The sequence below is a fragment of the Conger conger genome, chromosome 10 (genome assembly GCF_963514075.1).
Source record: "Conger conger chromosome 10, fConCon1.1, whole genome shotgun sequence".
NCBI classification, from domain to species: domain Eukaryota; kingdom Metazoa; phylum Chordata; class Actinopteri; order Anguilliformes; family Congridae; genus Conger; species Conger conger.
The window spans coordinates 7,939,987-7,960,904 of record NC_083769.1 but is presented as its reverse complement, the minus strand read 5'-3'; the positions used below and the strand labels follow the sequence as shown (position 1 = coordinate 7,960,904).

At 42.9% G+C, this 20,918-nt stretch overlaps 1 protein-coding gene and 4 non-coding genes across 6 annotated transcripts in view; all 5 read left to right on the top strand.

Moving 5' to 3' along the window:
- Window positions 1–20,918, top strand: part of elapor1 (endosome-lysosome associated apoptosis and autophagy regulator 1) — a 39,400-nt gene that overhangs the window by 16,776 nt on the left and 1,706 nt on the right. The window contains exons 10-21 of one of the 2 annotated variants that reach the window (XM_061257397.1): window positions 1,870–1,998; window positions 3,528–3,618; window positions 11,942–12,047; window positions 13,262–13,405; window positions 14,356–14,616; window positions 14,861–15,037; window positions 16,252–16,402; window positions 16,639–16,732; window positions 17,066–17,167; window positions 18,666–18,792; window positions 19,205–19,383; window positions 20,273–20,438. In XM_061257397.1, the coding sequence (XP_061113381.1) occupies window positions 1,870–1,998; window positions 3,528–3,618; window positions 11,942–12,047; window positions 13,262–13,405; window positions 14,356–14,616; window positions 14,861–15,037; window positions 16,252–16,402; window positions 16,639–16,732; window positions 17,066–17,167; window positions 18,666–18,792; window positions 19,205–19,383; window positions 20,273–20,438 (1,727 nt within the window). Of the gene's footprint in view, window positions 1–1,869; window positions 1,999–3,527; window positions 3,619–11,941; window positions 12,048–13,261; window positions 13,406–14,352; window positions 14,617–14,860; window positions 15,038–16,251; window positions 16,403–16,638; window positions 16,733–17,065; window positions 17,168–18,665; window positions 18,793–19,204; window positions 19,384–20,272; window positions 20,439–20,918 lie in introns of both variants that reach the window. The other variant, XM_061257396.1, reaches the window with a different exon arrangement.
- Window positions 4,948–5,066, top strand: LOC133139801 (5S ribosomal RNA). Its single transcript, XR_009709961.1, has one exon. It is a non-coding gene; the product is annotated as a 5S ribosomal RNA (ribosomal RNA).
- Window positions 5,716–5,877, top strand: LOC133139722 (U1 spliceosomal RNA). Its single transcript, XR_009709892.1, has one exon. It is a non-coding gene; the product is annotated as a U1 spliceosomal RNA (small nuclear RNA).
- On the top strand, window positions 7,857–7,975 carry LOC133139799 (5S ribosomal RNA). Its single transcript, XR_009709960.1, has one exon. It is a non-coding gene; the product is annotated as a 5S ribosomal RNA (ribosomal RNA).
- On the top strand, window positions 11,462–11,625 carry LOC133139674 (U1 spliceosomal RNA). The gene has a single exon (XR_009709846.1). It is a non-coding gene; the product is annotated as a U1 spliceosomal RNA (small nuclear RNA).

Here is a 20,918-nt window from a genome sequence, read left to right as displayed (position 1 = left end):
TGACTACTGTGAAATGAATGATGTAGCACTTCTATATCTTCAGTCAAGAAATAAATTCAAGAAATGTTGTTTTTTATTTCATTCAAGAAAAAAGAAAAAATGGAATTAATTGCAAACTGTTGCAAATACACTCAGTGAAAACTTTATTAGGTATGTATCAGACTTCTTTTTTAGACTTCTGCTGCTGTATCTACTGAAGGGGTTTGACACATTGTGTGCTCAGAGATGCTCTTCTGCATACCACTGTTGTAATATGTGGCGATTTGCGTTACTGTCACCTTCCTGTTAGCTTTTACCAGTCTGGCCCTTTTTTTATCAGACCTTTCTTATTAACAAGGCGTTTCTGCCTGCAGAACTAATGCTCACTGGATGTTTTTAGTTTTTCGCAACATTCTCTGCAAAATATACAACAGGAGATCAGCAGTTACATTTCAGGGATAAACAAAATGAAATAAAACCTCCACCACGCCGCTCTTGGAGCGTTCTCCCGATCTCGGTCCCGTCCTGTGGAGACGAGGGCACCTCTAAGCACCGGGGCTGATTAGTTAACGCAGCCCAGGTGCGTGTGCCCTCTCCACCAGCAAGGGTGGCCGAGGTAATCAGGCTCTCCACTGGACCCAACTTCACACTGTCTGAAGCAGGGAATACACCAGGCCAACGGACGCCCCAACATCTACTCACCGCGGCCTGCAACTGGTGGGGTCTCATGGGCACTGGTCAGGAGTGATCCGTCCCGACTCTCTGAGTCCCTCAGTTTTCACTCAGTCACCTCCTCAGTGGCATTCTGCGCTTCGGCGAATGCCAGTCGCCATGAGCCTGGGGCGCGTGTATTGAGTCCGGAGGGAGTCCCACTTCTTTTTAACCCTTATCATAGTTGCGGTGGTCCACGCTGCAGCACAACACAAAAAGCTCTGCCGAAGACTTGTTTGTCCTCATTCATCCGCCTGGACGAATGCATGCAGGTTCTAATAGCGTTGGTGACTGGCAGTCGATTCAGGTTTTGAAAACAAAACTACCTCCACGCACGGCCGTTGCGGTCGTTGGCCGACCGTCCGCTTGGTGCATTCCCTGCTTAAAGGAAGTCCTCCTGAGGTTCCGTCAGTGTCACCGTGCCTTCTTAACACAAATGCAGTCTTCACAGGCAAAACCCAAGGCTAAAACCGAGAGCAGATGTTCAGAACTATTTATTGTTTCACCAATCAACCTGACAGGACACATCTGGGCAACAAGAAACACCTGTCAGTCACATACACTTTCGCTCAACTAAAAAAATGGGGGGTCTGATACAAAAGGTGATACGTTCTAAGCTGTTTAACAAATCTAGATAAACATCTGTCATCTCATGTACATCTTTTGACCAGACACTCAATTGTCTTCAGTGAATAGCAAAAGAAATTGACCTTGCTGTTCAAATACTTTTGGAGGGGACTGTATAATGTAAAAATGTACATCTTAAGGAAGGTATTCTTTCAAGCATTTACACAATCTATCTATTGTGAGAGACCAATTCTTTAATCTCTGTTGAATATTGTATGTTTCACCCAATATCCATTATATTTCAAAGCTAGCATATTTTCATTAATTTAAAATGTATTGCCAATCCATGTTTGGCCAAAACTGAAAGGCTGGGAAGAATTCTCAGTAACAGTAACGGTCTGTTTATTTTTTTCCACTTTACCAGTACAGCATCATAGATTAACCAATTTTTGTAGTTGTTGAGTATTGAGACCCGTAGTGTACATAGGCTGCAGCTGAATGAGAACTTCCATAATGTGTAAAACCAATGTCAGCGCCATAAGTGCTGCAATACGAGTTTTACAGCTGAAATCTGTGTTTAAAAACAACACTGAAACATTGTTGTGTCTGCAGCATGCTCGCCATGTCCGGCTGGCACTGAGCCAATGGTGGGATTCGTGTACAAGTGGTGGAATACAATGCCCAGCAACATGAGGAGTTCGGTTTTCAGCCGGGAGTACAGTGACGCTGAGAGGAACACAGGTAAAGGCAATATGCACTTCATAATTTAGGGTACAGATGTGTAGTTGTGCTCGATCCTGTGACTTTGAATTGAGAATTGAGAGCTGGGTTCTTGACTGTCAGCCGTATTGCTTACCATATTGAACTTCGTGTAGCTAATTACAGGACACCAGATTCACCGATGTATGCTATCAATGTGTCCCGATGTTTATACGTAATGTAGCAAAACATATTTTCATGATGGTCCTCTAAATGCTATTTGGCGGGGTGTCGAAATGTGCTTCGGGATCCGGTAGAGGGCTCTCTAAAACAAGCCCCAAGGTTACTCGTTATCGATATGCGCTGAGTTTATCCCACATAAGTAGCTGTGGATCATTGTTAGCTGCCGAACAAGTAACAAAAATGTTCAAAGTAAGTGTTACCATAAATGTATTTACCTGTGTACATGTAATGCATGTTAAACAGTCGTTCGTTGAACAACGTGTTTAAAAATATAAACGGGTTATGTTCTTTATCAGGCAGTTGTAGATCACTTGTATGCCACTGGCCTGGTTGTACAAAAGCTGGCCTAGTTCTTCGGTTAGAAAGAACGGCAACTGTGTGTGTTGGAATTCTGACATTGGTAGAAATAAATATAGTGAATAATAGGATAATTGAACGAAAGAGTGCATATTGTACATGAAATAAAGATAAACATGATCGATCAGCTAGCAGGAAACAAACTTCTGAAACAGGTTCTCATTGTGTAAAGATGACATTATTTCAACCAGTCCACAGGGTGGCAGCACCAAGGCAGAACTCGCTAAACCACCATCGAAACAATAATCTCAAAGTCATCTTGGCGTTTTCATTTCAAACAATCGTTCACAACGTTTAAAAGCCATCATACCTGCATATCACCGCAATAAATACAATAACTCATCTTGTCTGCGACACAGAGCAACACAGCATAAACAGTATGAACCGCTATTTGCACTTGGGAGTATTTAACGTGGTAAAGATTCCAGCAAAATCTTTTTCAATGCACCGGTGCCGGGCGCTCGTTAAGCGGTGGTTGTGCAAAGCAGGGATTTATTTGCGTTGGTATCCAAAGCAGAATGGCCAAGTACCTAAATTATCGAGGTCAGTTTGACTGTTCTTACGCCCAACAGTCGTCTGGTTGTATATTGAAATGAAACGCGTTCGCTCAATCAGTTCTTCCTTGAGTTTAAAATTTTTTTTTTAGCTGTCGCTAACTAAGTAACGATTTTGAAAAGCACGTTCAAAATATGTGTTCAACCTTTGTTCGACTGCTGCCTACCCACTTTAGAAGCCAGAGTTAGTAACTAATGTTAGTACGTTTGTATGTCATTTTTTACATAATGATGTGATAGGTCTTCAGAAATTAGGCGAGTTAACCATTAAACACCTGACGGACAAAGGCATACTATGCAGGATTTTCCCAAAACAAAATTTAACAAAATAGCCACATTATAAAAATGTAAACGGTTGTACCATAGGTCATATTGACTGCTGTGTTATTGACCTTGTGGTGTCGGACATATTGTCAGCTTGGGAAGTCGCTGGGGAGTACATCTACACGACCCCGGGAGACTTGGACACGGACTACATGATGCTGACGCTGACTGTCCCTGGATACAGGTTGGGAAACATTTTAATACCATTTAATCCAAGACCAGGAAAGTTTTATAGATGACGTTGAGGCTCTGGGACCTTCATCTTTGGCTGTACTTTCCATGGGCCTACTACAGTATGTAACCTTACATGTCTTAGGAGGTGCCAGAGGGCGTTTGAAGATAAGTATTAGTAAGTACAAAATTAATTGTGAGGGTGAACATTAAAACGTTCCATGTTGGGGCTCATTATATGCCAATATTGACTTATTTCATAACCTGTGTTTTACAGATCTTAAACTACAAATTGCAAACTACAAATCTCAAGCTGTAGTTACTTTAATTTTGATTGGGGCACGCGCCCAATGTGTCTTTTCCCCCGATTGTACACAAATGGTGCCAAAATGTTTCCTATGTTTGTGTGTCTTTGTAGTTTGTAATTTGTAGTTCTATATAACAGGATGAGATCTATATAACATGTTTTGTAGTTTTGTGATGAAATGAACACATTTGTCTGACCTCAGCTTGAGATGTGTTGTTTGTAATGATTGGTTTCTGATCTGCAAAACGGGATGTGTCGTTGTTTGATTCATAAAACTCGTGAATTGTGTTTTGCGGTTGTGAAACGCATGTAAATAGTATTGGCACTAAATTCACTCCATCGCTTTTTCTCGGAATAAATGCTCACATTTCCGGGTCTGTTGAGCCTGATGCTGCCTAAACAGGCAAGGCACAGTTTCCTGTCCTGACTCTTGTGGGGAGCTCAATCCATCAACGGGGCACCAAAGTGGGATAAGCAAGACCTAAAGGTGGCCAGAGGTTGTTGAACAGAGTGAACTAGTTCACTTTTATAGTTGCATAATAGATTGGAAGGAGGAGGATTCCTCTCGTTGCACTGCAGGCTAGGACAAGAGTTTTCTATGTCTTGAAAACTTGAAAAAAAAATGTATTGAAAACTTCAAGTTGAATGCACTTATTCCCACTAGTTTAAGTGATGCACTGCTAAATTATCGTATTAGTCTGTCTACCATGTTTTGGTGACCAGTGTAGTGATTAACACTAATCCTTGACTACCCAGAGATGTTTGAGACTGCTCAGAGACCATTGGCAGTAGTGACTAGAAGCCACTTGCATGTTACGGGACTTTTGATATTCCTATGTAAAACATGTCCATAATTCCCACAGTTCATATTACATCTGCTGCCATGAGAATATTGCTTTTTATGCCTTGATAGTGGTGTCATTACATTTGATGTATTTTTTCATATCAAGAGCGCAGTTGCAAGTTTGAATGTGGTATGTTCTCAGCCATATCATTGCCACCAGTTTAAATATCGCATTTTGCACCGCGGCTGTTGCTTACGGCCATACCACTCTGAATACGCCCGATCTCGTCTGATCTCGGAAGCTAAGCAGGGTCGGGCCTGGTTAGTACTTGGATGGGAGACCGCCTGGGAATACCAGGTGCTGTAAGCTTTTTCCACGGTGTTTTGTATAGGGGGTGCTGTTTCACAATGTTGAACAATTCATGTACATTATATATTTTTTAAGCCCCCTGAGATTATGCATTCGAAAATGCCAACATTCGGGGAATTTGCAGGAGTCGGCACAGCCGGAGTGCAATGGCTGTGGTACAAAGCACGGCTGGGCTCGGGTAGAACTCCGAGGGACCACCAGGCAATACCAGGCTTTTCAGGATGTTGTTGTGGAATGCATTTTCGTAATAAATATAGACTAATTCAAATGCTGCCAACAAAAGATCAGATGACCCCTCAGTAATTCCATTTGGGGATTTCTGTTACATCAGTATCTTGAAGAATGGTAGTTTGTAACATTTAGTGCACAACTCCAAACGGGATCTGGATTCAGTGATGTATCCAGGGCACTCTTTCTGACTGGGGGAATTCATACCGGTGCATTGTGGGAAGATACAAAAAAACCGCATCAGACGATTGTGGAAAAAATAGACAGTTGACCTATCTGAACTACTTACTGGGTTAAAAGTGGTAATCTGATTTGCTGAAGTTGCAAGAAATGGTCACTCGAGTGACTGGTAGAATGTGGTACCCGTCAGTGTGAAATGTATGCTAAAGAGTAGGACTCCCTTCCCTGATGTGTACAACTCATACTTACCTGGCAGGGGAGATACCATGATCAAGAAGGTGGTTCACCCAGGGCGAGGCTCAGCCATTGCACTCCGGCTGTGCTGACCCCTGCGAATTCCCCAAATGTGGGAATCTCGACTGCATAATTTCTGGTAGTGGGGACTGCGTTCGCGCTCTCCCCTGATTCATTGGTTTAAAGTCAGTTCTTTTTCACTCTGCCTGTCAGGGCGTTTTTAATCCTGAAGGTCATCTGTTAGTAACATATTTCAGATTGTAGTATTTGCTTTGGTTGTTACTATAAGTTTTACTCCAGTGTTGGTTATAGTTACTGCACAATATTTTGTACAAATGCGTTTGTTTGTTTGATGACGTTACTACGGAGCCTGGTCCCGTTAGCTTTTTTCCAAGATGTCTTTGCACAGGGGGCGCTGTTGCACTATGCCAAACGCAGTATTATCACTTTACTTTTTTACAGCTGGGCCAGGATTTCTAATTCAATTTTCTATCAGGTGTTTTTCAAATTCCTGTCATATTGCCTTCTTTCTTAGGCCAATACTTTTTTACTATTTGTATGGAGCGAGCATCGTTGTGGGAATTCGATTTCGGCATTTGGTCGTAGTGACTTGAAGCCACTTGCGTTGTACGGGACTTGAAATATTCCTATGTAAAACAATTATGTAAAACAGCAGTGTCATTACATTTAAAGTAGTTTTTGAGTTGCAAGTTTGACTATGCTATGTTCTCAGCCCTATCATTGCTGCCAGTATCAATCTTCAATTTAGCACCATGCCATGTGCTTATGGCCAAACCACTCTGAATATGCCCCCATCTCGTCCCATTGTGTTTGTCAGGGCATTTTAGTGCTGAATGTTGAGGTCTGTTAGCGAGATGTCTGTTAGCGAGATATTTCATTCCTTTTTATATCGTTTTTCAAATTCTTCTTATATTGGCCTTTTAATTTTGAACCTCAATATCTCGTCCATTTCAAAACCAATCTCAATGCCATTTGGGAGGTCTACTATAATGGCATCGGGCTCACCAACTTCTGATTTTTGTATAGCTACGTTGGACCATTTATTTTATGGATACCCCTAAGAGATTACTATAAAAAATCAAGATACTTTTTTTCTTTGCACAAACATAACTCAATTTAAATCCAAAGGTTCCTGACACGAGACCACTGATTTTGTCCATAATTGAGAATTACAAGTGCCTTTTCTAATGACTGTGCATTTTATTACATTTGAATTAGACCTCAAAATTCTACATTTTGATAAATTTGCAGAGTTGCAGATAAATTGTCAAACTCCAAACTCTGAGATTTTTTTGACTGTATACACACTGCTGTCATTTCAACATGCTGAAACCAAAATGTATGAAAAATGTCCTTTGTTAAAATCTGACAATGTGCACTTAAACCACATGTTATTTAAAGAGGCAAATAAATAAATGATTGGTCATTATGGAGGGCACTATATTACACGCAACATTATAACATTTATTCCCATAGTGAGAATCAAAGTGATTTGTGTGTGACACTATCATTGAGTGACTGTGACTGCACAGTTAGTTAGCCATGACTCTGTTTAGTGGTCAATTACTTTGAGAACTATGAATTATTATGTATATGTCCATTTACAGTTTAAAAAAAGGTCTGCTATGTTAAGACACACTTTATGGACAAGCTATGTTGAAAGATTGATACGAGAAATGTGGTCCCAAATAGGACACATGTTGGAAAAGTGCAACTTTAATATGCAGAATTACTCTAAGATTATGAATTATTTGAGGGGTTTGAATCTTAAACAATCTGATCTGAATCTTAAACAATCCGATGTTGTTTGACACAGAGTAGATATTGTACATGGCTGTAGCATGTTGTCAGAGATCTGTGCTGACACACCTTGATGTTAGAGCAGGCTGATGTTCGTGTTTGGGCTGATCAATTAAATTTTCTGTCTTTTGAGGCTTTCAGCAAATGCAAACTTTTTTCTTAAAATACATTTGTTGGTGATTCATTCGTTTTTATGCCTTGGTAAGTATCTTTATGTTTAAAGTACATTTTTTCATATCAAGAGCGCAGTTGCAAGTTTGAATGTGGTGTGTTCTCAGCCATATCATTGCCACCAGTTTAAATATCGCATTTTGCACCCTGACTGTTGCTTACGGCCATACCACTCTGAATACGCCCGATCTCGTCTGATCTCGGAAGCTAAGCAGGGTCGGGCCTGGTTAGTACTTGGATGGGAGACCGCCTGGGAATACCAGGTGCTGTAAGCTTTTTCACAGTGTTTTTGTAAAGGGGGCGCTGTTTCACAATGTTGGACAATTCAAATACAGTATAATTATTTTTTAAGGCCCAGAGATTATGCTGTCCAGATTCCTACATTTGGGGAATTTGCAGGAGTCAGCACAGCCGGAGTGCAATGGCTGTGGTACAAAGCACGGCTGGGCTCGGGTAGAACTCCGAGGGACCACCAGGCAATACCAGGCTTTTCAGGATGTTGTTGTGGAATGCATTTTCGTAATAAATATAGACTAATTCAAATGCTGCCAACAAAAGATCAGATGACCCCTCAGTAATTCCATTTGGGGATTTCTGTTACATCAGTGTCTTGAAGAATGGTAGTTTGTAACATTTAGTGCACAACTCCAAACGGGATCTGGATTCAGTGATGTATCCAGGGCACTCTTTCTGACTGGGGGAATTTATACTGCAAATGTTTGACATTGAAATGTAGTATTATTATTTAGCTTTCAGATAGTTTTGGGGGACTTTCAGATAGTTCCCCAAGGGACACAGAAGGGACACAGGGGCCTCTCGGGACAGTAAAACCTGTGCGAAATTGACTTTTTTCTTTACCATTCCTTTGTCTTTTAATTCACCTTAGTTTTTCTTTGTTTTAGAAATAGATTTTGTTCAGTTTTGTAAGGTCTTTTTGGAATATTTTGTAATCACTCTTTCTTAGTTTGTTTTCATTCTTTTGATGTCTTTGTTTCATTAGTTTAAGTCCTTGATTAAATGATTATTTTGTGTTAATTAGTGTGTTTTAAAAAAAGAAAAATAATTTTAAAATGTAAAGAAATGTAAAAAAAACAATAAAACCACATTTCAGATAGTTTAGACCTCAAAGTTGTGCAACTCAAGTTAAGCAACAATTCATGTCATATATGATATGTCTTTGTGAATGGTAAGTTTATCCATTTTAGAACCCTTTATTTTAACCCTTGTGCGGCGGACATATTTCTGTTACTCAGGACCTTTTCGCGGGTCTGGTGGCCCCATACCATTATTGGGGGCTTTAAACAATACAGTCATAACAATTTATGTAAAAATACTTCACAGATGTTGACCTTATCTTAATCACAAGCAATATAGACCATAACATATTGCATATATGTTTAATATGTGCCATTTACCCCTGCTAAATCACATTCATTAGTATTCGTTTTTTGTGATGAAATGTGATTTTGGTCAAACAAATCAGTAATAATCAAAACTGGGAGGAATAAATCATGTTTATCTTCAACAAATATAAAGGAGACATGGCTGTCTTCAATATTGGTGTTTATTGATTTAAATACAATTGAAATTAGGATACAGAACACAAATTTAACAATGAACACATGCCCACAATAAGGCGGAAAACAGCAAAGCTTTCTGGGGCCCAGCCACAAGGAGGGGGCAAATGCAGTCCAGTCATGAAAAACTGGAGGGCCCTTTCACTGGACTTTTGTTCAGAGACCCAGTCATTACTCAAACGGCCCTGATTGAACACAATATCTACACACCACATGAGGGGCACAGTCTGACAGTGTGTGTTGCAAATGAATTTTCTGCACTTGTAGCACGTGAACTGAGTCTTTCGATCCTGCTTTGGTCCACACACATCACATCGCTTCTTCTTGGCGATGTATTCAATATCTCCATTTTTTGCTGTCCGTATTTCTCCTCTGGCTGGCTGCTGACGAGCTGGTCCTGGGGCTGGCTGCTGACGGGCTGGTGCTGGGGCAGGCTGAAGGTCAATCTCACACTCAAATTCAGTCTCAGATTCCGAATTAACTGAGAGATGATCCTCATTTTCAGAGCATGCGTCATCTTCCAGAGGCACTCCTTCCATAGTAGATTCTTTCTCTTCTAAAATAATTTCTAGGGCCCTCTGGACAGACATTCGTTTTGCCATACTGAATGATTTTAGTGATAAGGAGCCGATAGATTGAATGATAAGGAGCCACACACACAGAGCTATTTATAAATTTTGCCCTGCCCCCAATTTGCAGCTGGGTCAGAAAATATTTATGTTTAGAGAATGTTACTGACATAACATTGTGCAGGTTCCCGCCAGACATAGTGTAGGTTCACGCACACACAGACGAGAAAGAGTCTGTGAAAATGTGGGAACAGACAGGTTCTGGTGATTGAAATGTAACAATGTTGCAACCTTGTCTGCCACGCGCCAGACCTGCTCTCCTGCACTCTTTGGAAAACTACACACACACACACACACACTCAATCTATGAAACATGCCACAAATCTAAAGGAGAAAGTACACACACACGCAGGCAGGCATGCATGCATGCATGCAAGCACGCACGCACACACACAAACACAATAGTCCAAGGTAGGAGGAAGACCAGGTAAAGGTACACAGCAAACCTTATACTTATAAAACATATAAACCTCATACTTATAACCTTCGGGTCCAGTGGACCCGAATAGCCTGGATGTAATGTAAATGTGTAGGGGGGTGCACAGTGTGTATTCAATGAAAATGAGTTCATTTACATGTTCTTCACAGAAAATGAGCCAAGGGTTATGAGTCAAAGGTTGAAAAAAATATTTGTTGTATCATTTTTATTTTAGTAAACATTGAAAGTGACCATTGAACCTCTTTAGAGGGTTAAGGCAGTTGAAAAAGCCGATTGTTGGGCGCTGAGACATCTCACCCGAACAGACCACGCAGTGTCCTAAATGTCTGAATATCTGCACTTAACATGAGCTATTTCGTTTGAAGTGCATGTTGTTTAACCCTCTCTTTCGCAACGTTTTCTTCGCAAATCGGGGGGTCCCTTTGAAGTGAAGTAAAACACAGATCTGATGACATGCTCTTTTTATGAAGAACAGTGGAAGTGCAACCAGTTTTTACAGGTCTAAACTATTGCGTGATCTCCATTTAGCTGAGTCACACGGGTTTATTTTCTTTGTTACGCGTTACAGCTATTACAATGTTGGCCTATCTTGATTCAGAAACATTGCCAGATATGCACACAAAGTGGCGCACTATTATAATTTCAAGAAATCCAGAAATCGGTTATCAGTTAACTATCTCGTAAAGTTATGATAACAGGAATGCGTATTATGTTTTACGTTAATCGATGCGAGTTGATTCAAGATTGTTGTTTTCTGGTGACATACCTTAAAAGTGAAGGTTCTTTTTCTATGTTTTGGGGGTTTTGAACCTCCTCACTCTTTATTCTTCCCGCCGGACGTTTGTTTAATAGCACTTCCGCGTGCGGAGCATCACCAAAACTCATCGGTTTGATTGGGGGAAATTCGATGTTGCATTGTGGGGAGATTGAAAAGTATTGTCAGGATACGGTTAAAATAACAAAGATAATTGAACTACTCGCGATGCTAATGCGCGATTCTGAGTTGTGAACTCTGAACACACGGGAGAAGGTATGTTCCGGGCTGGTAGAATGTGGTACCGTCAGTGTAAAATGTATGCTAAAGAGTAGGACTCCCTTCCCTGATGTGTACAACTCATACTTACCTGGCAGGGGAGATACCATGATCATGAAGGTGGTTCACCCAGGGCGAGGCTCAGCCATTGCACTTCGGCTGTGCTGACCCCTGCGAATTCCCCAAATGTGGGAATCTCGACTGCATAATTTCTGGTAGTGGGGGACTGCGTTCGCGCTCTCCCCTGATTCATTGGTTTAAAAATAGTTTTTAATTTCGTGATGGTGCGTTTTTGAAAATGTTAAGCTGGCTATGGTTTTGGGTGTTGTGATTTGTAACAATGTGTGTTGTGTGTTTTGACCCCAGTGTTGATATACACCAGAGTGGTGATTTCAATCAGTCAGATACATGATTCGGTGATCTCGTCTCTCATTAAGTGAAGCAGGATTGCTTTACATACCTCATGGGCTCATTGAACTAGGTGGAAAAATGCAGTGTATACATGCGCTTGGTCCTGTCATGGTTTTGTTCCTCCTACCTGAATACTGTGTTGTTCCATTCAGGTTACCCCATTCCATAGCCAAAAACACGGAGATCCCGGAACTTTCCAGGATTTCTTTTGTGTTTGAGACCAGCTGCAGTGCTGACTGTGTGCTGTATTTCATGGCGGTAAGAAATTAACTTTTTTTGTTTCTTCTAGATACAAATACATATGTATGCAAGGAACATAATCCAGACAAGATCCTCACTTTTTAGACAGTACGTTGGAACGTTTCTTCACGTTTACAGTGTCTGAGGTGACACACCTCATTTTTACTAAAGCGTTCACTTGAATTCAGTTGCTGAATTATTTTGATGTACGTACCTCTATTTTAACAAAATGAGCACACAACAACTGTCAGTGATGAAGGGAGGGTAATATGCCAGAATATCACCAACTTTTAGCCTCATCTGCTGAGGGTGGATTCTCATGGGGGCTGAAAAAATGATATAATCCATTTCTGTTTAAAATGACTAAAAGAACAAACGGACCTACTTCTCAATGATATGGGCCAATTTAAGGGAATAAAAAAGATGAGAAGAGTGGAATTTTTAAACTTAGCAGTAATAATTGAGTATTTAATCTTTTAGATATATATATATATATACAGCACTCCTCATTCAGGCATTACAGATAATGAAAAATAAAAGTAAAAAAGAAACAACAACTTCAATTTCATATAAAGATTATTTATTCAGGTTAACGTTTCCATTTTTATAAGTCTATGCTTGGTACAGCTTTGCGTCTATTTGTAAATATAGTATTATATCCCCCCCCCCCCCCCCAGGGACCAGGCAGTGAAAATATCAGATCTGAGTGAACTCTTTAGTCTTAGGAGAAATGACTGCGAAGGAGTGACATGGTGGTTGAATGTGACTTACTAGTTGTCTTTAGGCAGCAATAAAACAAATGTGAATAATTGTCTTATTATTCAGTCGTCTAAATGTATTTTAAAACTTATTTTTCTTAGTCTAAATTTCCCACTATAAAAGTTGACCCAAACTGTCTGGGCGTGGTAGTGAGAACTGTCAATTAGCTGTGACGTGCTCCCACTTTCTTGTTGGCCAGCGGTGCAAACTGTGGGTCACAAGTTATAGGGGAGGGATAAGGGGAGTGGTTGTTCTTGTGTGACATTCTCAACTGGTTGAAAATAGGATGATAAATTCAAAACGCTTACTTCACCAAATTAAAGAACAGACATATTTAATACTTTCATTGTGTTTCTTCAATGCCCTCTTGTGCAAATTGCCTGTAGAACCATAGAAAGTGTGACCAAACACCATGTTACTCCTTTAAGTTGTGGACTGTGAGGTCCTGTTAAAATGTTTTTTTTTCCCTCCAGGGGTACAACGAGAGGAACAACGATGTGGTGGAGCACTGGGGCAGCACCCGGGAGAAGCAGTCTTACTCCTACATAGTCAGGAGCAACAGCACCGTCAGCTTCACCTGGGCCTTCCAGAGAACAGAGTCCCACAGCCAGAGCACGGTAAGAGGGCCACCACGAGCCTCTTTCAGGCAATCCACAGCCACTACAAACTGATGTATCTGACTGATTAAAATTCACTATATCTTGCTTTGTAAAACATGCCCCTGGAATTGCAATGAAGGTTAAAAAACCAAAATACATGGGTAATCCAGGATCATGTTTGAGAAGCACTGCTCTAGGAGGATGAATCATGAACCTTAAATTAATGTTTCAGTTGATCTCATCCCAGTATTAGAGCTATTTACCTTTTTTGAAAAAACAAAAACAAACAAAAACGTACTGTGGTCAGTGAAAATCATTTAGCAGTTCAGACCAAAAAAAAAAACTAGCTGATTCAACAGGCCTGTTTCTTTTGAATTGTGAAAAACTGTTATTTTTTGCGGTATTGATAATAATGCAGGTGCATAATGCAGTTGCAATTTTGTTCACTTTTTTATCAGTATAAGAAAGTCTTTTTTTATTACATACATATAGATTCAGAACCTTCTGGTGTGGGTTGCAATTTCAGAAAGCAATTAAATTGTTCAATATTGCGTCCTGAGTCTCAGAAAAGTCAGTGACATCACTTATGCTTATACCTGTTCACGCATAGTGCGACGTGGCTCAGGCAGTAAGAGCAGTTGTCTGGCAGTCAGAGGGTTGCTGGTTCGATCCCCTGCCTGGGCTGTGTGTCCTTGAGCAAGACACCTAACCCCCAAATGCTCCTGATGAGCTGGTCGGCGCCTTGCATGGCAGCCAATCGCCGTCGGTGTGTGAGTGTGAGTGTGTGTGTGTGTGTGTGTGTGAATGGGTGAATGAGAAGCATCAATTGTACAGCGCTTTGGATAAAGGCGCTATATAAATGCCAACCATTTACCATTTACCATTATGGCAAAACATTCCAAGCAAATTCTTATGACTGATTATTCCTGATATCACTAACAAAAGCACTGACCCCGTTCCCCCAGCAGAGGCAGTTCAGCGGAGACTTCGCTAAGATCTACGAGGTGCAGGTGACCAACGTGATGGGAGGGGTGGCCTCGCGCTGTCGGCGCTGTGCGCTGGGCTCGGAGGACGGGGCCTCGGCCTGCGTGCCCTGCCTCCCCGGGCACTACATGCTGAACGGGACCGGCGTCTGCCGCCAGTGCCCCCCGGACACCTTCATCCGCCCGGAGCAGCCCGTGGGCGAGGGAGCCTGCATCCGCTGCGGGCCCAACACCCACAGCAACCAGGCAAGGCCCGGCCCCAGTCCCAGAGCCTCTTAATCACTTCAGATACAAAAGGCCCTCGCCAATCCGCGCTCTCATTTTATGAACAGCTTGGACAAATCCAGGATGTACCCAAGATATCGTTGCTAGCATCCAGATAACTAGCTGAAACCATTAAGCTGTCCTTTAGGCTAATGTAAAGTAATGTAATGTAATGTAATGTAATGCAACATAACAGGCTGATGGTATCCCTGCGGTTCTCCCTCAGGCTAAATCGGCCTGTGTCAGTGACTGCCAGCTCCAGCTGAAGCTCTCCGGAGGGCAGGCTGTGCACTACGACTTCTCCCCGCTGGCCAATGCCACCAGCTTCCTGAGCGCCCCCCGCTTCACCAGCAAGGGCCTGCGTTACTTCCACCAGTTCAGCATCGGCCTCTGCGGGAGCCAGGTAACCGGCCCAGGCCCCGCACCGTCACAACATACAAGGGCTGCGTGATATAGCTATCACGGGACATCAAATCGTTTTTTTCTGGCAGGTGGCGGTTGGTTTTGTTCCTTCTTTTTGTCTTTAGTCATACATGATACGGTAACACATCTCCAAACTTCAGTAAAATGCTTCCTGGGGAGAAAAAAGGATAATTTTTATCTATTCAATGTTGGTGAACTTACCTATGATTTTGAAAAACATGTCGCTTACGTTTTCGCTCTTTATCGTCGTAATCATGTTTTTATCTACCACATGGAAATAGCATGGCCCTGTTGCTGTCATATCCACATTGAAAAGATATGAGTGATGTTTTTTTGAAAGCATTTCACTTTGGCTCAGAGAATTGGAGGTGTGCTACTGCATCAGTTATGATGAAATAAAAAAAGACTGAAAGAAATCTAACACCGCACGCCGGAGATATCACAGAGTTGTTCCTGCACTTATATTAAAAAAAATAGTTTTAATGAATTGTTATACCGGGATGGCTATATCGCCCTGCCCTGCTCCCAACTGGAATTACAGAGGTCATAGTGTTTGAGGTTACTGGATTGTAGCTGTTACATAGATTGTGTAGTGTCCACGCTGCCTGTGTCACAGCTATAGTCCACCGGCATGAGTGTGGACACTCCACAGCTCCAGTGTAGTTTCACCCTGAGGCACCCTGCCCTCGTTTCAGCAGCATCGCACAGCTAATGAGAGTCGGCGTGAGCGGCCTTCACGCTGAAGGGCAGGTGGTCCCTCTCTCTGACTCCTCAGGGCAGAACTGCCTCAGTGTGAGTCAGTGTGTATGGTACAGGGCGAGTCCTTCTCACTGAGACTCCCCAGGACAGAACTGCCTCAGTGTGAGTCTTCCTCACTGTGACTCCTCAGGGTCAGAACTGTGTTGGTGTGTCGCATAGAGAGCGAGTCTTTCTCACTGTGACTCCCCAGGGTCAGAACTGCCTCAGTGTGAGTCTTCCTCACTGTGACTCCTAAAGGCAGAACTGTGTCGGTGTGAGTCAGAGTGCTGAGTACAGTTTTGTGTCTTTCTCACTGTGAATCCCCAGGATAGAACTGTGTCAGTGTATAGAGTTTAGAGCGAGTCTTTCTCACTGTGACTCCCCAGGGTCAGAACTGCCTCAGTGTTGGTGTGTAGTGTACAGGGCGAGTCTTTCTCACTCTCTCTGACTCCTCAGGGCAGAGCGCTTGGGTCTTGCGTGGACAACGTAACGGAGAGCGTGAACGAGGTCAGGAGTCACGTGTGCCAGGCGACTGTGGTGCCCTCCGAGGTGAGAGGGCAGAGCGTGGTATCATCCCAGCCCTTCAGCATCGGAGAAACGCTCATCGGTAAGCTGCCTGTGTCACTCATTTGTAGTCACACCTGTGTCAGTTCCCACACCAGCAACATTCCTGCATGTTAAGGATGAATTTAAAAAGATTTGTCTGTTAAAAATGATAGTCAAGGTAATCAAGAAGTCCTAACTCAGGAAAATAAAAATTAAATGGAGTATAGCAAACATTCACAACAATTTCATCGGGCCCAAATCCTGAGCTGTTAACATGGTTTGTTGACCTTCCTCTAGGGGTCACCACTAAGTCAACTCTGGATAACGTCAAGTCCCCCAAAGAGTACTTCCCCTCGAAATCCAGTCTGCCTGATGTCATATTCTACTACAGGTGAGAGCTGGCCACGATGCGACAAATCAGCACAAATCGGGAAATGCGACTCGTTCATTCACAATTTTATTGTGTGAACGATCTTTTTGTACTTTAGTTTTCATGACTGTTGCAGCAGTCCCTTAGAGGCTGACATGAATGAAGAAACGGGGTGAAAAAATGTTCACTCATGTCCGATTGTTCAAAGTCATACCTTAACTTGTGGAATGGCATCATTTATCAATTTTATAGTAACCTTAAAAATAATGGCAAAATGCTGCTAGGTCACAGAAATGTTCCCCATTAAGATTTTGGCGTGTTTGTGTGTCATCATTTGGCTATCTCTGTCCGCAGGGCGGCTGAAGCTACAAAGGCTTGCAAAGACGGGAGATCGACCGCCATTCGGCTGAGATGTGACCCCACAGTCACAGAAAACAACCAGCTGTCTCTGCCAAGGTACAGCTCTGACCAGGCGGACTGCTGGTTACTTCCACAGTCCAAATAAATTACATCTGCTTTTACAAGATGTCAGGGGTGGAAAATCAGGTTAGGGTGCTTATGTTGAAAGCTTTCTGTTACCTGCACTAAGGAAGGAATCAAATACATCTGACTGATCTGAAACAGTTGAGAAGACATCTGTCCAATTACTTTTTGTCCCCTAAAGTAGAGGGACTATATATACACAGAAAAAGTGGATAACAAGGTATTTGTTAATTGAAGAATGTGTTATGTCAGCCCTTTTTCCACGTAGTCAAATATTCAATGAGCTTCAAAAATGCGGTTTAATGTTAATGTAAACACAAATGTCATCAGTTCAAGTGAAACATGATTCTGTGTCGCATTCATTTATTCTGCAAATGTTGCGTAGAGAAATAAAGGCTATCAAGCACAGGGACTAATTAACGTCCACATTTAATATCTCAACCATGGTCCAGAAGTAAGGCACAAAAGAAACAACAGAGCCTTTTTTTTAATTTTATTTTTGTTTCACTTTCCCTTCTCCCCAGAGCTCATTCCTGCATCAGTCACCCGAGCCACACATGTTGTATTTAGTTTCATTTTCTTCTTGTATTTTCATATTCTCCAAAGTTCACCACTCCAGTTATATGCGTTAATCCGTGTCAACGATGACATTAGCCCTGTACACATCCGTGACTGACCCGTTCGACCCATCGCCCCAGTGCACCAACAACAGTCTTCAGTCTGATCAGGGGACATAAAACAAAAAATGTGTCCTTCCTACATTTCTCTATTTTAATATTTACATTTTTTCACTCATTATAAATGTTTTGTTGATATTACCTGCCTTGGTGATATTCTACATCCATTCATTAGAAAGTGTTATACGGTAGTCAGCATCAACGGGTTTCCTCTCAAGTCGCAATTAACTTTCTACAAGTGGTCAGAGGAACTCATTACTGAACGATCATTTCTAAGATCTTAGCATCTTAAGCCTTTTGGCAAATGCCTTGCAAAGGAAAGATGCTTCGTAAGATGACTCTTGCAACAATATTAGGCTTAAGATGGTTTTGCAAAACAAAGCCCTGCAGTGTAAATTGAGTAAACCAGCAAAGAAAAAAAAGCAAACTCTGACGCTGTCGCGCCCTCACAATGAAAACAGTGCATGTGTGTGTGTGCTGTACCTGCCTAGTGGGGACATTAAATGGTGCTTGTGTGTCTACATAGTACCTGTACCTGCCAAGAGGAGACATTCCTGGGTGGGTGTGTGTGTGTGTGTGTGTGTGTGTGTGTGTGTCCAGGCAGTACCTCCCTAGAGGGGACATTAAATGGTGTGTGTGTGTGTCCACATAGTACCTGCCAAGAGGGAACATTAAATGGTGCTCATGTGTGTGTGCTGTACCTGCCTAGAGGGGACATTAAATGGTGTGTGTGTGTCCACATAGTACCTGCCTAGAGGGGACATTAAATGGTGCTTGTGTGTGTGTCCCCGCAGTGCCTGCCCAGAGGGGACATGTGACGGGTGCTCCTTCCACCTCCTGTGGCAGACGAGGCACGCCTGCCCGCTGTGCTCCAAGAGCGACTACAAGGAGATAGTGAGTGCCTGCATCGCGGGGATTCAGGTGAGGCCGTCCCGTCCGCCACAACGCCACAGATTCTGCAAACTCCAGATACCAGCGCCGTATCCCCGCTGTTGGAGCTGAAATATTTCAGTTTCAAACATTATCTGCAAAAATCAATATATTGAAGATAAAGGAAATGGACGTTCTGCAGTGTAACATAGTGCTGGAACCTCCAGTAGGTACCAGTCAGACTCAGAGAGGATGGAAAGACCTCAGGAGTGTCTGGTGACGGTAGAATCCGTGGTCATAACTGCGTTTCAGTTTATATCTGCGTTTCACACAAAGACATTAAAAAAAGCTATAAATTATAACAACATGAGAGATATCCTGCGACTGTGTGTGCATACACGTGTGTGCCTGTGTGTATTTGTGTGCGCACGCTTACGTACGCGCGTGTGTGTGTGTGTTGCAGAAAACCACCTACGTGTGGCAGGAGCCCGTGCACTGCACAGGCGGGGTGTCTCTTCCTGCTCAGAGCGTGAGCGCCTGCGTCACCCTCGACTTCTGGCTCAGATTTGGGGTCTCCACGGGGTCTGTGGCCGCCCTGCTCCTCATCACCATCAGCTGCTACTTCTGGAAAAGGACAAGAAAGTAAGCACCCCCTCTCTGAAGGCGCCACGTAGTTCTGTATAAGTTTGTCTCCTTAATTTCATACATTATCTCTGTGGTGAGCTCTTGAGGCAGGCAGTGCTTTCTGGGTAATTCCCTTTCGGGGAGAGATTTAATGCAGACAGCTCTATTCTCTGAGGGTAATTGTAATCATCTCTGCTTGTAGAGATCCCCCTGATCAATCAAAGGGCATTAGTATTCATAAGCATCAGCATGAATACTACCATCATTACACCATTGCAACGCTTAATTTAAACCTTTTGACAGCAACACTTTTGAAATCAGTAAATGTTAAAGATGCATAGTGAAAGGTCGGGATACAGGGCGTATAGTCAGTTAGCTACGGGGCATATGGTCAGTTAGCTGCAGGGCGTATGTTCAGTTAGCTACAGGGCGTATGGTCACTTAGCTGCAGGGCGTATGCTCAGTCAGCTACAGGGCGTATGCTCAGTCAGCTACAGGGCGTATGGTCAGTTAGCTACAGGGGGTATGGTCAGTTAGCTACAGGGCGTATGGTCAGTTAGCTGCAGGGCGTGTAGTCAGTTAGCTACAGGGCGTATGTTCAGTTAGCTACATGGCGTATGTTCAGTTAGCTACAGGGCGTATGTAACAGTTAGCTGCAGGACGTGTGGTCAGTGAGCTGCAGGGCGTGTGGTTAGTGAGTTGCAGGACGTGTGGTCAGTGAGCTGCAGGGCGTGTGGTTAGTGAGCTGCAGGGCGTGTGGTCAGTGAGCTGCAGGGCGTGTGGTTAGTGAGTTGCAGGACGTGTGGTCAGTGAGTTGCAGGGCGTGTGGTTAGTGAGTTACAGGACGTGTGGTCAGTGAGTTGCAGGGCGTGTGGTCAGTGAGTAACAGGCCACTTTCTCTTCTCAGGCTGGAGTATAAGTACTCGAAGCTGATGATGACCGCCGGGGAGAAGGAGTGCGAGCTCCCGGCGGCTGACAGCTGTGCCATCATGGAGGGCGAGGACGCGGAGGACGACCTCATCTACCTCACCAAGAAGTCCATCTTCGGCAAGATCAAGGGCTTCTCCCGGGAGGTGAGTGCGCCGAGGACCGAAATCTCAGACTGCCCCTCCTAAAGTGGAAAGTTTAGCCTGAGCTTTTTATTAGTGTTAAAGAAACTGCGGGGAAAAAAAAGTACCGTTCTCACAGGACGGGGCATAATGTGCAATAGTGCTGCAGAGGGAGAGGTCGCTCCATAGAAATCAGGTTCCTGCATTCTACCTGAGCCAGCTGCATGAACTGCACCATTTCCAGCACAGACTTTTCTCAGCCGGTGGGTTGCAGTGTAAAAGGGCTCTTCGGAGGTAATGTGCTAATGTGCACCCTCCTGTAGCAACACGGCCGTAAAGAGATGGGCAGAATAACAAGGCTGCACGCTCACAGCATTTTACTTAGTTGAGTCATATTGAGTCACATCTTTAACAGCTCAATCACATGCCCCTGTGATTTCCTGTTCGTAATCCGTTTCAAGGATTTTTGTGATTTATTCCTTGACTTAGTTATTTACAGAATTT